Below are 15029 nucleotides of genomic sequence, written 5' to 3' on the forward strand. Positions count from 1 at the left end.
GGTATTGCTAGGTGGTAGCTAAGTCATATTTCAAAATTGCATGTGCTTCAGCTTTGCAGCATTGGCTCCAGAGAGGAAGTGGATTTCTGGTTTTGTTCTTTTTTACTTCATTTACTCTCAGATGGTCACGTAGGGTTTGTGGCTACCGTGCGGAGCTTGACGGCAGAGCTCTGAATATTTTCAAGATGCGGACCACATAGAAAATACATTCGAAGAAAGTATTCGCCCTTCACAGTTTGTAGAGTTTTTTTTTTCCTAACACAAGCAAAACAAAGGTATTGACTTGGTTACAGCGTTAAGAGTGGTGGTAATTCAGTTAAATATATTTCTCATCTCCTTTGAATGAGATGTGTTAGGATTTCAGAGTGCTAAATGACATAGCCACGGTCTTACCGAGCACCACCTAGCCTAAGAACCTTTATACAAGATAAAATAGATCTATTTCAAATTGTTTGATTAATTAACGAAAGTAACTAAACCTCCCCTAATACTTTGAACATTCACTATTATTTTCTCACCTTTAATGCTCGAATCCGTAGATGCATTTTTTTTGGGGGGGTTCTTTTTTTCGGAGCTGGGGACCGAACCCAGGGCCTTGCGCTTCCTAGGTAAGCGCTCTACCACTGAGCTAAATCCCCAGCCCCACCCCCCCCCCCCCCCCCCGTAGATGCATTTAAATTGCAGTTTTAAACTTCAAACGCTACAAGGTGTTTTCCAGGCCTTTTGGTGGGGGTGTTGTCTATTTTCCCCCTATTTTTAATTTTTACTACTTTCTCTACTTTGTATGTAGGGACCGCTGTCTTACGCCCGAGTCTCCCTAATCAAAGCCAGGCCTGTAGATCAGTAGGGGAAACACTACTCAGTCCATGTAGTGTGTCTAGCTCCCTTCTGATTCTAACTGCCTCAAGCTGGAGACTGAGGAGAGAGTAGGCTAAGAGGCTGAATTTCTCCTGGACCAGCTAAGGAGGATTGAAGACTTCTGGATGCAGGGAGGATCGTGGTTAGGGATGCTTCTCCTGGAGAGGTGTGGGTTCTCCTTAACAGTGCTTCTGCACTGGCCTATGGTGGGTGGTGGGCTGAACTTCTTATTTTCAATTCCCTTTCTTGGTCTTGTGGCTCATCAGGTCCGACTGTGTTGGGTTCCTTGTGGTTGTTAGATTTTTGTCAGCTTGCTAGAAGCCAGTATCATCTGGGAAGAGGGAACCCCTGTTAAGAAAATGTCCCACCAGAGTCCCCATAGCAGCATCTTCTTTACTAAGGATCGATGTGCCACTGTTGGTGGTGCCAGCCCTGGGCAGCTTGTCTGGGTGGTATAAAAAGGCAGCTGAGGTGGAGAACAGGCCAGTTAACAGTTTTCCTCCATGGCCTCTGTTTTGTTCCTGCCCTAACTTCCCTTCACAGTGTACTGTAAACTGAGGGCTGAATTAAACCCTTTCCAATCCTAGTTGCTTTTGCCTCTGGTCTGTATCCCAGCAACGGAAACCACAGTAGGACATCAGTGAGGACACACAAGGTTTTGTTGAGAAGCATTGGAAGCAAAGCCTTCATTCTTCCTGTTATTTTATTCCGTTCTACGGGTATAGTTAAGGGCACATCAATGTTCCTGGCCTGTGGGGACGTGCTATAATGTGTATGAGTCAGCTGTGGCTATTCTAACAGAATTCTCGAGTCTGACTGGTTTAAATGGGAAGAATTTGTCTCTTACAATTCTGGAGGCTGGGGATTTTAGGACTAAGAACCCAGCTGAATTGTGTTCCGGTGAGAGATGATTTTCCTGCTACAGCGATGGCTATTATCTTGCCGCGTTCTTACATGGTAGGAGAAAAAGGGAAGAAGGGGAGAGGGTGTCTGGGGAAGAGAAGGACAGGGAGAAGCTAGCTACTCGGGAGAGCACTAATCCTCTGGGAGGGACGCCCTCGAATGGGGCCTCCAGTCTTTGACTTTCCCTCTCCTCCTGGCACCCACTCTTCCTCATGTGGACTAGAGAGGAATTCTGGGAGTGGGCTGCTGATGCTAACTGAGTAGCAGAGCTCTCCTCGCTATCAATTAGTCTTGGAGCTAAACTCAAAGCCTCTTAGAAAATCTCGCTTGGGAATTTTAGGCAACACAATGTTTCTGTTGCTTTTATTTTATTCAAAACTTCTAATATCCCAGAAATGATACAAAGAATTTATCCAAGGTAACATTAAAGCTAGAACTATGCCACCATTCCCATCGTTCATCCTTCTGTGATGTGCGTGAGATGTTTCTTATTTATTTTAAAATATAGAAAATATTATTTTACTCTTTGGAAAAGCAAAATGTGTGTATTTTTGAAAAGAAAAATAAGAGGTGGGCTATTTTAAGCTTCCCTAACAGTGTAACCAAACTTCTTAAAAGCAGACATACTTTGTAAATTATCATACACGTGCTCATGCACACGCACGCACACGCACCCACCCCCCATACACACACACTCTAAGTACCTGGGCGCAAAGTCTTAGAAGAAATGTATGCAATTAACTTTCATCATCTTGCTTAGATTTTGTAATTGTATATAAAGCCCACACTTATCTTTGACATTTCTATTGGCTTTGAATTATTATTAGAGCTACAGTCAACATGGGTATCAATTATATTATATAATTATATATGGGGAACTGAAGACTTTAGGAATTATTTTGTGTGTGTTTCTCTAAAATTTTTAATTATAGAATTTTTCTTCCTTTGTGAGAACCCATTATAATTTTCTTTGTTATTGGATATTTTATTCATTTACATTTCAAATGTTTTCTCCTTTCCTGGTTTCCCCTCCAGAAACTCCCTATCCTATCCTCCCTCCCCCTGCTTCTATGAGGGTGCTTTCCCACCCACCTACTCACTCCTGCCTCCCTACACTGGGACATCGAGCCTTCACAGGACCTCTCCTCCCATTGATGTCCAACAAGGTCACCCTCTGCTACAATGTGGATGAAGCCATGGGTCACCCCATGTGTACTCTTCGATTGGTGGATTAGTCTCTGGAGGGGTCTGGTTGGTCAATATTGTTGTTCTTCCTATGGGGTTGCAAACCCTTCAATTCCTTCAGTTGTTTCTCTAACTCCTCCATTGGGAACCTTGTGTGCAGTCTAGTGGTTGGCTGTGAGTGCCCACTTCTGTATTTGTCAGGCTCGACAGAGCCTCTCAGGAGACAGCTATATCAGGCTCCTGTCAGCATGTACTTCTTGGCATCCACAACAGTGTCTGGGTCTGGTGTCTGTATATAGAATGGATCCCCAGGTGGGGCAGTCTTTGGATGGCCTTTCCTTTAGTCTCTGCTCCATACTTTGTCTCCATATTTCCTCACATGAGTATTTTGTTCCCCCTTCTAAGTAGGACTGAGACACTCACACTTTGGTCTTTCCTCTTGACCTTCATATGATCTGTAAGTTGTATCATGGGTATTTTGAGCTTTTTCCTAATGTCCACTTATGGGTAAGTGCACACCATGTGTGTTCTTTTGTGACTGGGTTACCTCACTCAGGATGATATTTTCTAGTTCCATCCATTTACCTATGAATTTCATGAAGTCACTGTTTTTAATAGCTGAATAGTACTCCATTATGTAAATGTATTACATTTTCTATATCCGTTCCTCTGTTGAAGGACATCTGGGTTGTTTCCAGCTTCTAGTTATTATAAATAAGGCTGCTATGAACATAGTGGAGCACGTGTCCTCATTATACGTTAGAACATCTTTTGGGTATATGCCCAGGAGTGGAGTTGAGTCCTTGGGTATTACTATGTCCAATTTTCTGAGGAACCACCGGACTGATTTCCAGAGTGTTTGTATCAGTATTTTATATAAACAATTCAGATCTAGTTTTTTAAAATTTCTCCTCACAAGTCTTTAACAGAATGAACAGGTCCATACTGAACCATAACTTTGAGGAAAAGAGTCAGTATGAATTTTATCTCTTTAAGTCTTGCCTTTTGCTCCTACAGAATCCACTTTGACATATGGCCCTCTGGCTCTTCAAAGCAGTGTTTGTTCATGGTCCATGCTGGCGAGGTCCTTAAGAACACAGAAGTCCATGTCAGCAGATAACCAGCCTACCGGAGGCCAAGTAAGCAAACTTTAAGAATCGTATCATACAATAATGTAATAATAATGTAATGAAATGTGACAAACAGTGAATAGGCCATGACAAGCAAGGTGCCATTCTTTACACTCAAGATTTAAGAAAATGAGGATGTTGGCTGAGAAGGAAATGCCAGACTTTACAAGCATTTGAGAGGACAGAGAGTATGCCATGTAACAGAGGTGGCTGCTTTCTTTTACCCAGAGTCAGATCAGAAATATTTTAGGCCATTTGATTTATAGGTTCTCTGTCCTGACTAGTTGTCTCTTATCACATGGGTGGGTAGGAACCTTGGTCATCGATGGCCATGACTGTCCCCAGCAGAACTTCAGTCCCAAACCAGGTGGTTCCAGCATCCATGTTGAATCAATCTTGTCCATCCCTTTCTGCTCTGCTATTAGGTAATCTGAAGGAGTAGGATACTTGGTGCTTCACATGAAAGTAATTCCGAGATCCCTTTTTCCAGTGTGTACATTAGTGCAAACGGATTAGAAAATGGCCCAGGTCTGATTGTTCGATGAACAATTGCAACATTTGCAAACTCTTTGCAAACACTATCTGGACACATTCAGTGTGGCGAGCTAAGGAAAAGAAAATCAAAAAACAAAACAAATTCCCAGAAATCTAGGCTCTGGTGTCTTATTGGAACATGTGTATCTTTCATTATTATTCTGAGTTATAACTTCTGTGTGACCTTCAGACAAAATTCTGTATGTAGTGTGTGGTCAGACCAAGATTGAGAGTGATAAGAGGTTTTAGAAGAATAACATTACAAGAACCTAGAATGAGAAGGTAATTCCTGTCTTCCTCAGTCACTTTCGTTGTTAGAAAATTATAAAGATAATAAAAATCGAAAGGAAAAGTGTGAAGAACAGGCCCTGGGCATTGATTAACTATAAACGGAAATTTACTCGGTGATTTCCCAGGCTTTCTTGAAAGGAAGCTGGTTCCTAGAAATCTTGTGGCAAATGCCCTGAATGCAAGAATCAACTTGGGCTTAGCCTTTCAGATACACAATTTTAGGGATTGTGTCCATGGGGCTCAAGGAAGACATGGAGCAGTATCCTGAATGTCGTAGTTACAGAAGTTGAGGCATTTTTAGCAAAAACACTGTAGCTCCAGATTACCTTGTTTCTGTAAGATGGTGATGAAAATAAACAGCCGTCGTGTTTTTTAAAATTCCATGTGATAAACTACAGGACTAATAAGTTATGGTGGCAGAGTTTTCTTTGAAGTTTGTTTTTTTCTGCACCTGAAGGATGTAAGAAACTTAAACAGGACATGCCCTACCCTGTAGTAACCAGTAACGAATAAGGCTCCTGAAGTCTGTCATATCCTTTATGGATTTATTTTTTCAACTCTTCTGGATTCCCTAAATAATTGCATTCTGGCTTCCTTTGTTTGAAAACAGCTCGTTCAACTGGCTTTACAATGAGGGCCAAAAATAGCTCTTCCATTGGATGTGAGGGAAGGCTGGAAAATTAGGCTGAGTAGAATTAGGGACTTCAGGAATCTCTTAATTTGCATCTAAAATGCAGACAATTAGTAAAATTTGCCAATTAGTGACCCTTGATCTTTACTATCCTAAGGACCCAAGGAAACACAATTTGAACAGGATATTTTTTTGCCACCAAGGGAGCTTTCCTTTTGGACACTCAATTGAGAATCTTCATAGGCTCTACAGTCAAGAGCCCTGGGCTGCAGTGACAGTCTTGTTGGCCCACTCACCTGTACCCTTCTTCATGCTCTCTACTTCTCACACCCTGAAAATAAATGTTTCTATAACAACAATTTTGTTTATGTGATATGTATATACAGGGTCTGTAGGCTTATAGTTTTTGAAACCTCTTTTAATAAGGGTTCTTCAGTGCTTCAACCTCCCTTCTAACTCACCTCCCACCAGAGGTGGTGGGAAAAGGAGGGTTAAGAGGAAACAGGGGCTGTAGATCTGTTTACAAATAGTTCTTTGGGCCATACCAGTCTTCGTTGTCAGGACATCAGCAGTTCAGTCTACGAGCAAAACACCCACATGAATCAGCACCAGCAGTTTGATCCAAAAGAAATCTCAAGGCTCTGACAAATGGCCCAAGTCCACTGAGGCAGCAAGAAGCTGCCAGAATATCACAACAAGTTCTTTGATGAGTTATTCTCTGAAGTCACCACAAGCTTCTTGATACAAGGTGGACCAATACAAGAGCGTCATCATGAAGACTAACAAGGCAGAGCAAAGTCAATGCCAGAGCCTTCTCTCACTGTCTGTTGGGTCCTATTTATATTCTACCTAAACATCACATGTCCTCGCTCATGTGTCTGCTTCTGCAAAACATCCTTTCACCTGTCTGCCCCAGCAAAACATCATATGACATAACTGAATTTCCAAAGGAACCAGAAATTTCCATGCCAGGGGTCTCTCCTGAATGCATTTGCATGTTAAGCCTTCTCCCTTTGTATTTCAGCTAGTGCCATAACCTTTAGGCTCTGGTTGTTCTGATACCCATGTCAAACACTATTTGGTTAAAACTCTTAATTATATTTCTCATCCTACTGATTAACAAAATAATATGTGTTCACTATAGTAAGAGTAAAGCCTACTGAAGAGTGTCAACTGGGAGACATATTACCAGTTATGTAATGACTAACAGGAAATTCATTACTTGATTCTTCTTAGAGGTAGTTTTCTACATATACTATATAAAAAAGAATGAAAAATCTGCTTTGTATCTTTGTGTACTTAACAGCAAATCATGGCATTTTCTCAATGGCATTACAGATGTAACCATTATCATAATATGCATAGTAATGCAGTTTAAATTGATATTAAACTCCATCATCAATTTCCTTAATTTGGGTAGATATTGGAATTATTCAACAGAATGCATTTCTTTTGTGTCTGACTCTGTTCATATTTCTAACAGTTTTGTTAGAAAAAAAATTTTGGAGGCTGGGTAGATTACTCAGGCTTCTTTAGAGAAACAGAACCAAAAGCATATGCTATTACAAACAGGGGCTTATTGAGCTGACTCAGAAGGTCCCAGAGACTGAGAAATCCTGTAGTGCCTGCTTGCAGGGTAGAGAGCTAAATCTGCTGAGACTGGAAAATCTAGAAGCCTCAGAGTGATAGAGGGGTGGAGGAGCAGCCCTGGTCTAAGACCAGGGACCTACAGAGCCTCTGATGCAAGTCTAAGGTCAATAATTAAAGAGCCTGGAGGCTTATGTCAACAGGCCACAGCAACAGATAATTGAACTTGGCCAGGAAGGGAAGGCATGATTGAAGACTGACTTCCCACTTCTACTTGGATGGTTTATTTTGCTCATGGCCACTCCCATCCCTTGGGATTCTTATCTTCCCTGCTCGTTCATGTAGGAAGCAGTCTCCCAGATTCCACTCCACAGACATCCCCTGAAGAATGGGTTACCAGTTTTCTAGGCATCTTCTCTATTCAACCAAGCTGACAGCCACGGTAGCCATCGCAGATGTCAGAACTTGCGGGTATTATTATAGAAAATATGTGAACACTGACATTGATCATCTCTGTGAGTTCTCCTAACATTGCCACCCAACCAATGCTGACATTCCAGGAGCTCTTCTGCTTCCACAAGAAAGATGGCAACAGTTGATGTCAAGTGTAAATATCTTTCTGGAAAATGTAGGCATAATTTTTTTTGTGTGCACTGTATAAAGGTTATTCGTGTGTTATTCAAATGTTGATTTCTATGCTCTCATGTCTGTTTTTAATCCAGACATGGCTTTGTTATGCTTATTCTTAAAAGCTCTGGTCTCAGATTTGTATAAGCATTGCTCCTCATGCATTTTCTGCCTTGCCAGTAAAAGCCAATGAGCCAATACAGAGCTTTAGAGAGAATAAGGTGGAGTGGAGAATAGGAGGGGTGGAGAACGAACCAGAAAGTGAGGGAGGCAACCTTGAGGAGAGGTTGGTGAAAACATCAGGAGAAGAGAGCTGAATCAGAAAGGACAAAGAAATGGAAATAAAATGAGAATGTTGTCTGGGAGGGAGCCTGACTAGCTTGGAGGTTTGGATGGAGCAGTGATTGCGCAGTATTTAACTCAAGGCAATTTTAATATATCTTAGTCTCTTTGTATGGTTATTGGGAAACTAGCAAAGGTAAAGAAATACAGTTGTTTTGATTAATATACTACTTACATTTATATTAAAACAAGCCATTTTACAGGAAAACATTCAGAGAATAAAGAGGTTGGACCTGGTGACAATGGCTGGCCTTGGGAGGTGGGGACACTCATAAATAATTCTATAGCATAGCTCAAGGAATGTAAGAGATACTGTGAAATCCAGTCTTTGTAGACCAAGCAACTGAGGCTAACAATCTTTGTGTGGGAACCTCTCCTGGGATAGAAGGGTGTGGAGGAAACCTACTGCTAACAGTGAACCACTGTCAACTGAGTATTCCGAGAGGCAGCATCCCCTGCTGACTGAGAAATTGATCCAAGCATTAACACCTGCTGGAAGAAGCAGAGAAGGTTGTGCATGGTCTGGGAATCCCAGAGTTCATCTACAAACAAAGAGGTAAAGGCATGGGAAGGAACTGGCATGTCTCTTGGTGGCATGGTCTCACAATGAAGCTGGAGTTGACAGAACTGTACCCAAGTGCCAGTGAACTTCACCACATCCATACAAACAGGCAGATTCAGGCAAACTGTCTGAATTGTTTCCTTTTTCCCATGGAAACTTAAAATGTTGCAGCTTGCATCTGGCCCACAAGGCAGAAGTTACCAGGCCTTTCTTCCCCTTTCTTTGTCTATGAGTAACTTCTTACAGAGCGTCTTGCTTGCCTTTCTGCACTGAAATGTTTACTCTGCAGCCCTTCCCTGAACTGACTTTCCTGTTTCCTCTTATTTTCCCAGTCTAAAATCGCTAGCTTTCCTGGAAAGTACTTTACGTGAATACTCCCGTGTTTAAAGATAACATCATGTTGCCTTTATTCTTCCAATGCATCTTGGGACTTGTATGCTGTTCCACAGACTAGTTAAACCCGTGTTGCTTCATTTTTGAGCAATTGAAAAGTTCGTATACAATTTTTTTCTTTGCTTTCTTTCACAGCCAGGGTTTTTGTCAATTTACTATTGTAATGGCTTTCTTGATGGCACAACATATGGTCAATTTTGGTAATGTTCCAGGAGGACTTGGACCTGGGGTGAGTTGTGTCATTGTTAATGAGCGGTGCCGTTGTTGAATGCTGTGAACCACTTGGATCAGCTGGACCAACTTTAGGAATTAGCCTTAGACCTATACCACATATGCTGAAATTTTCTTTTGCTTGGCGTTACATTAGATTTTAAAAGAAATGTTTAGGAAGTGTCTGTGGTGATAGTGCATTTGACTGCTTCTCCTTTTTATCCTAAAACTGTGATTTTTAAAACACACGCTTTGTATTGTTTTGCCTTCCCTGAACTGGCCTTCCCAAGCCAATGAAATGCTATACCTTCTTCCAAATAAGGCTATTTGAGCTAATGTTGGTTCATATTCATATTAATATTGTGGTAGATACCCTAGCATATTCATTTATGAACATAACTTCACAACACTTTAGTACATTAAAAAGAACCTTGATGTTCACTGAAAGAATAGTATGTTCAAATAAGATTCATCCTCAAAAATCAAAGCTTATTCTCTAAAAATAATTCATCATATCCAAAGGAAAATAATATGCAAAAACATATGGAAAAACTTAGTTGACAGAATACTCAATAGTCTTTACACGTGTTTAACAATAATGATTTCTCAGCGCGTGGAAGAAGGCTCAGTAGGGAAGGTCCTGATGCACAAAGGTGAGGATCCATGTTTGGACGGCCAGCACCTTTTATTTAAAGCTGGATCCAGTGACTCACATTGGCAGCTCCAGCACTGGACTGAGGACAAAGCCAGGCGAATCCTCAGAGCTCATTAACTCATCAACCTTGATGAAACCATGAGCTGCAGTCTCAGAGAGATACTGCTTCCCAAAATTCAGGTGGAGAACCATCAAAGGAAATGCTAGCTGTTGACCTCTGACCTCCCTGTACACACTCACACACTTGTATGTGTAGCTGCATGCCCACGTATGCCCACCCATAGGCACATTTACAGACAGCAGATACATATATGCTTGAATTCACACACAATAAGTAAGAGGTAGACATTTTATAAACATGGCATTTGTGTGCATATATACAAAGTTGTAGCCCACACAGCCTGGTATAACTAATGACAAAATGGTAGAGGCAGTTCTGATAAAGGTACAAATGAGGCAGTGTTGCTTAAACCTCAAGTGTCTTGGTGATGTTGGACCAGCTCAATGATCAATGCCGACATGACGTTAAGCTAGGACTCAAAAAACAGACTGAAGTAAAGCTCTTACATTTTGATGACTTGTACTTAGAAACTCCCCAAAGCATCTCATTGGAAAATTCCAACATCTAAAACAGGCATCTTTAAAAACATAAACCTGACTCATTGTATAAAACTCCCATTGGTTGGGAAAAAGAACAATATGGAGAAATTGAAAATGAAACTGATGAACTCTTAGGGTTGGAGGGGGACAGGTAGGGAATTTTTTTTTATTAACTTGAGTATTTCTTATTTACATTTCGAGTGTTATTCCCTTTCCTGGTTTCCGGGCCAACATCCCCCTAACTCCTCCACCTCCCCTTCTTTATGGGTGTTCCCTTCCCCATCCTACCCCCATTGCCGCCCAACCCCCAACAGTCATGCTCACTGGGGGTTCAGTCTTAGCAGGACCCAGGGCTTCCCCTTCCACTGGTGGGAATTTTTTTCTCTGATGGAAATTGTGGGATTGTAGATAGAGAAGGATGGGTCCAAGATCAAGTGTGGGGAAAGAACTTGAATAGACATTTTGCATAAAAAGGAATATAAATGACCTTCCCGCTCATTAACAGATATTCAAGGACACACAAAATGCTACTTTTTCCTTAATATTTCTCAAAGAAATGTTGGATTGAAAGTCTATGTCCTAAACATCCTTGGATTCCACAGGGAGATTTTTCAGGATGGACAAGAAAAAGCACTACCTAATGACTCAGGGTAGAGCAGAACGCATTTGATGGGCAGGACTTGGAGGATGGCTTTATGAGTATCATTTTAGAGGACATTTCTTTTTTTTTTTGTTGTTCTTTTTTTCGGAGCTGGGGACCGAACCCAGGGCCTTGCGCCTCCTAGGCAAGCGCCCTACCACTGAGCTAAATCCCCAACCCCTTTCTCGTTTCTTTTATTCCTACTTTTTACCTCCTTCAGTTCAGAGGTGAAATGCCCTGGATAGCTCAAATATGCTCCCTATTTAGAGAGGCTGGCCAGGGACCCTGTTCTTCCTGCCCTTACCTTTTATATGCAAGGTTTGGAGGTGAGAACCATCGCTCCTCGCCTGTGTCTTCGGTCACATCCATACATGGCCTTTGCATGAATGGAAGGAGGATGGAAATGAGTAACTTTAAAATTTGCCTTTATTTGTTACAGTTAGTGTGGGTGTGTTGCACAAGTGTGGAGAGTGGAGAACAGTTTTTCAGGAATCATTTGTCCCTTTCCCCATGGGAGTTCCCAGCATGGGACTCAAGCCACTGGTCTTGGCAGGTTGCAAGTTGCTCTCCCCACTGAGCCATTCATTCCACTGCCCGACAAAGCTTTAGTTTTTGTCGACTTTGTAAAGTGTAAAGATGACATCACTCTGAACTACTGTAGAGACTGAGTCCATGGTGTATTCCTTGACTGTTTGCTTTTTCATACTTTGAAACTATCTGCCCAATGTCTTTTGCAATTAGAAATCGAAAGATACGAAAAAGTTCTTAATTTTTTATAATTGCGTCCTATATTAAGGAGCTATATGTTAGTATTTTTATTTTACTTTATAAACTCCATTAATCTTATAATTTTACTAAGTATTAATTTATAGAACTTAATGATATTTGTGTTATCAAATTTGCTCTTCTTCCCGTTTTGAATTAAACATACCAACTCTATAGCTCTAGCCAGAAATCAGACACGTTTTCCTCTGGACAGCTTTGTTTTAAAACTCTGCAGTTTGCATCTGTCACATGAAGTAAATCTGAAAAAGTAGATTGTTTCACGGGCTCTGCTGAGAGGGTCTGCTAACCTGCTACTTTGAGGAGCAGATTTCGAAAGTTTCCCAGACAGACTTACTTCAGCGCTCCTGAACCGCGTTCTTTTCCCAAATTAGCTGCGCTCTACCTGCTTCCCCTCTCTTCTTTTACTATTCAAGTAGTAAATGAATGTACCAGAGGATTATTTTCTAGATGAACTTAGGGACATGGGGTCAATTTCACTTCCTTAATCAGCTCTTGTATGCGGACTTTGCTTTCAATTTCATTTTTTAGAAAATAATTTGGGAAAATATGATATTTTTGAAATGTGTGGTATTTCCATTTCAGGGTTATGTCCACACCTGAAATTATCTAACTGCCTATCTGTCTTCCAGTCCACACTTGATTTCTCGATGGAATACCAATCTGTTCGTTATTGTAGTCATTCCTAAGATCAGTGTAATCTATTTCTCCTGCATAGTGCTGGGATATGGAATGATATGTAAGAAAGTTATTGGTTATGTAGTTTTTATTCATTATTGACATTCCCCCCAACCTATTATAGATGTTGGCACTTCAGTCCTAGTGGCACCTCTGGTGTTTGCTAAGCATTGTCAATGGCATAAATATAGAAGTCAAAGCTATCGTGTTTTCTCCTTGTAAGCAGTGGCGACTACATTTGTATAAACCTCTACGTGTTTAATATCGAACCAAGTGGAATTTAGATCCCAGATTTGCCCTTTTGTAGTTTTATTACAACCTCACACAAGCTTCCTGTGCTCTTAATTTTACTTGTAAAATGGAGACTCTTGTCGGATGTGCCTCATAAATGTCTTAGCACGTGACAGATCCAGAGTCTGCCACACAGTTTGCCTGGTACTTAACTTGTAGCAGAGACTTAAAAAGAAAAGCCCTAGTGTACGTATTATTACCTCATGAGATGGCTGTGTGCTTATCTCTGGGACAATGGAAAAGGAATGAGAGTGAGAGCAAGCCTGCCTGGAATATAGGTGGTGGCTCACTGTGAGGAGAAATCCTGTCTGTCCACCCCCGGTTTAACTTACTTCTGCTCCGTCCTCACATGCTACGTGTCTTTTAAAAGAGTATGCATTTTTTCCAGTAAGAAAGAAATGAAGAACAAGATGCTCTTCTGCTTTCAAGGGCTCTGTTTCTTCTGTTGGAGGAAGGAAGGGTGGAGTTGAATCAAACACTGAGCTTCTGAAACGTTAACCCTTTTCGTTCAATTCTTTTGTTATCAAGAGGGCTTGAAAATGTTAGTGTGTTTATTTTTCTCTTGTTCTTTTTTTTCTCTTCTTCTTAAAATGCATAGTACACAGTTAGAACACTCTTGGGGTTACTCAGATCTGCGTGGATATGTGGGAATATCTTCATCATCACCATCAACCCTTAATGAATTGAATCTCTTCATTTTAATTCTCTTGTACAACAGGCTATGTCAATATTCTCTAGTCTGGCATGGCTAACATTTTTATTATGGGACATTAAGCTCTGTCTATTGTCATAGTTAGTAAAGCTCACTTTACCAGATATATGATTTGAGCATGGAAAGATTGTAGAACAAACAAGTTCTCTTTATTAATCCATATTATATAGTTGTGTTGACAACGTTTCATAATTTTATTAGTGATTGCTTCTGCATTAATATCACATGAACCTAGAACATTTGAGTACCCCTGCTTTCCACACAGAGGGCTTTTGTGAGGACACACTGGGGCTCTCCTGAGCCCAGCTGTCTCCCATGCTGCCTGTCTCCGTTTTCTCTGACGTGTTGGGTTGAGCTTTCTTTAGGCAATCTTGAAACTGCTGCTCCAGTACAAACTCCTCAGCTTGCTTTCAAGTTCCCGGTGAGTGTTGGCGGAAACTTCTCTCTGTTTCCTGAGAGGAGGTTTGTGTCTCTTGACTCAGCCCTTCTTCACCTCACTAACTCTCACCCTTATTTCACTGTCACATTCAGTTGCTTCCAGACTGGGATGGCTTTCTTGCTGGTAATTCTGGATACAGAGTTCACTACAAATGCTGCTCAGGCCACTTCCAATGGGTGCCACCTCTGCGATAAGAGGTTAGTCCGTGCATGGTGGCTTCTGCTTTGTTTTTCTTTGTTGTCCCACTTTCCTGAAAAAAAAAAAAACAACAACAACAAAACATCAGAATAGAAGTCATCCTCATACTGAGTCTTTACTGATAGGATTTCTTCTCTTTGTATGGAGAAACCAGATTTAGACCAAATTTCATGTCCAAGGTTACATTTTCGGGAAACCTACATAGTGGGGACTCTTAACATTGGAGATGACCCTGGCTTAATTCTAAAAGGAGGCTTCATGACTTTCTGTTGTGGTGCCATGATAGTTTGGACAATATTGCAGTAAGATGCCTGCTAGCCAGTTTTGTATCAACAAGCTAGGGCCATCTGAAAGGAAGGATCCTTGAAAGAATGCCACCATAAAATACGGCTGTAGGCAAGCCTGTAGGGCATTTTCTTTCTTTCTTTTATTGGGTGTTTTAATTTACATTTCAAATATCCCCTTTCCAGATTTCCTGTTCATAAAGCCCCTATCTTATCTCCCCCACCCACTGACTCACCCCTTCTCTCCTCCCCACCCTGACATTCCCCAACACTGGGTATCAAGCCTTGGCAGGACCAAGGACTTCTCCAATTGATGCCCAAGAAGGCCATCCTCTGCTACATATGCAGCTGAAGTCATGGGTCTGTCCATGTGTAATCGTTGGATGGTCGTTTAGTCCCTGGGAGCTCTGGTTGTTGTTCTTATGGGGTTGCAAACCCCTTCAGCTCCTTCAATTCTTTCTCCAACTCCTCCATTGAGGACCTCATTCTCAGTTCA

General features: G+C 41.3%; 1 protein-coding gene across 32 annotated transcripts in view; it reads left to right on the forward strand.

Annotated features, from left to right (window-relative positions):
- Il15 (interleukin 15) overlaps nucleotides 1-15029 on the forward strand; it is a 75190-nt gene that overhangs the window by 28869 nt on the left and 31292 nt on the right. For 16 of the 32 annotated variants that reach the window (XR_010059962.1, XR_010059963.1, XR_010059961.1 and 13 more), the window contains one exon: nucleotides 3964-4085. The exons of 10 other annotated variants lie outside the window; for them this stretch is intronic. Coding sequence is in view for 10 of the 22 variants with exons in the window: in XM_063277812.1 (XP_063133882.1) it covers nucleotides 3964-4085 (122 nt within the window). In the remaining 12 variants the exon portion in view is untranslated. 6 more of the 32 variants (XM_063277820.1, XM_063277808.1, NM_013129.3 and 3 more) reach the window with 3 other exon arrangements.

The sequence above is a fragment of the Rattus norvegicus genome, chromosome 19 (assembly GCF_036323735.1).
Source record: "Rattus norvegicus strain BN/NHsdMcwi chromosome 19, GRCr8, whole genome shotgun sequence".
In the NCBI taxonomy this organism is placed as follows: Eukaryota; Metazoa; Chordata; class Mammalia; order Rodentia; family Muridae; genus Rattus; species Rattus norvegicus.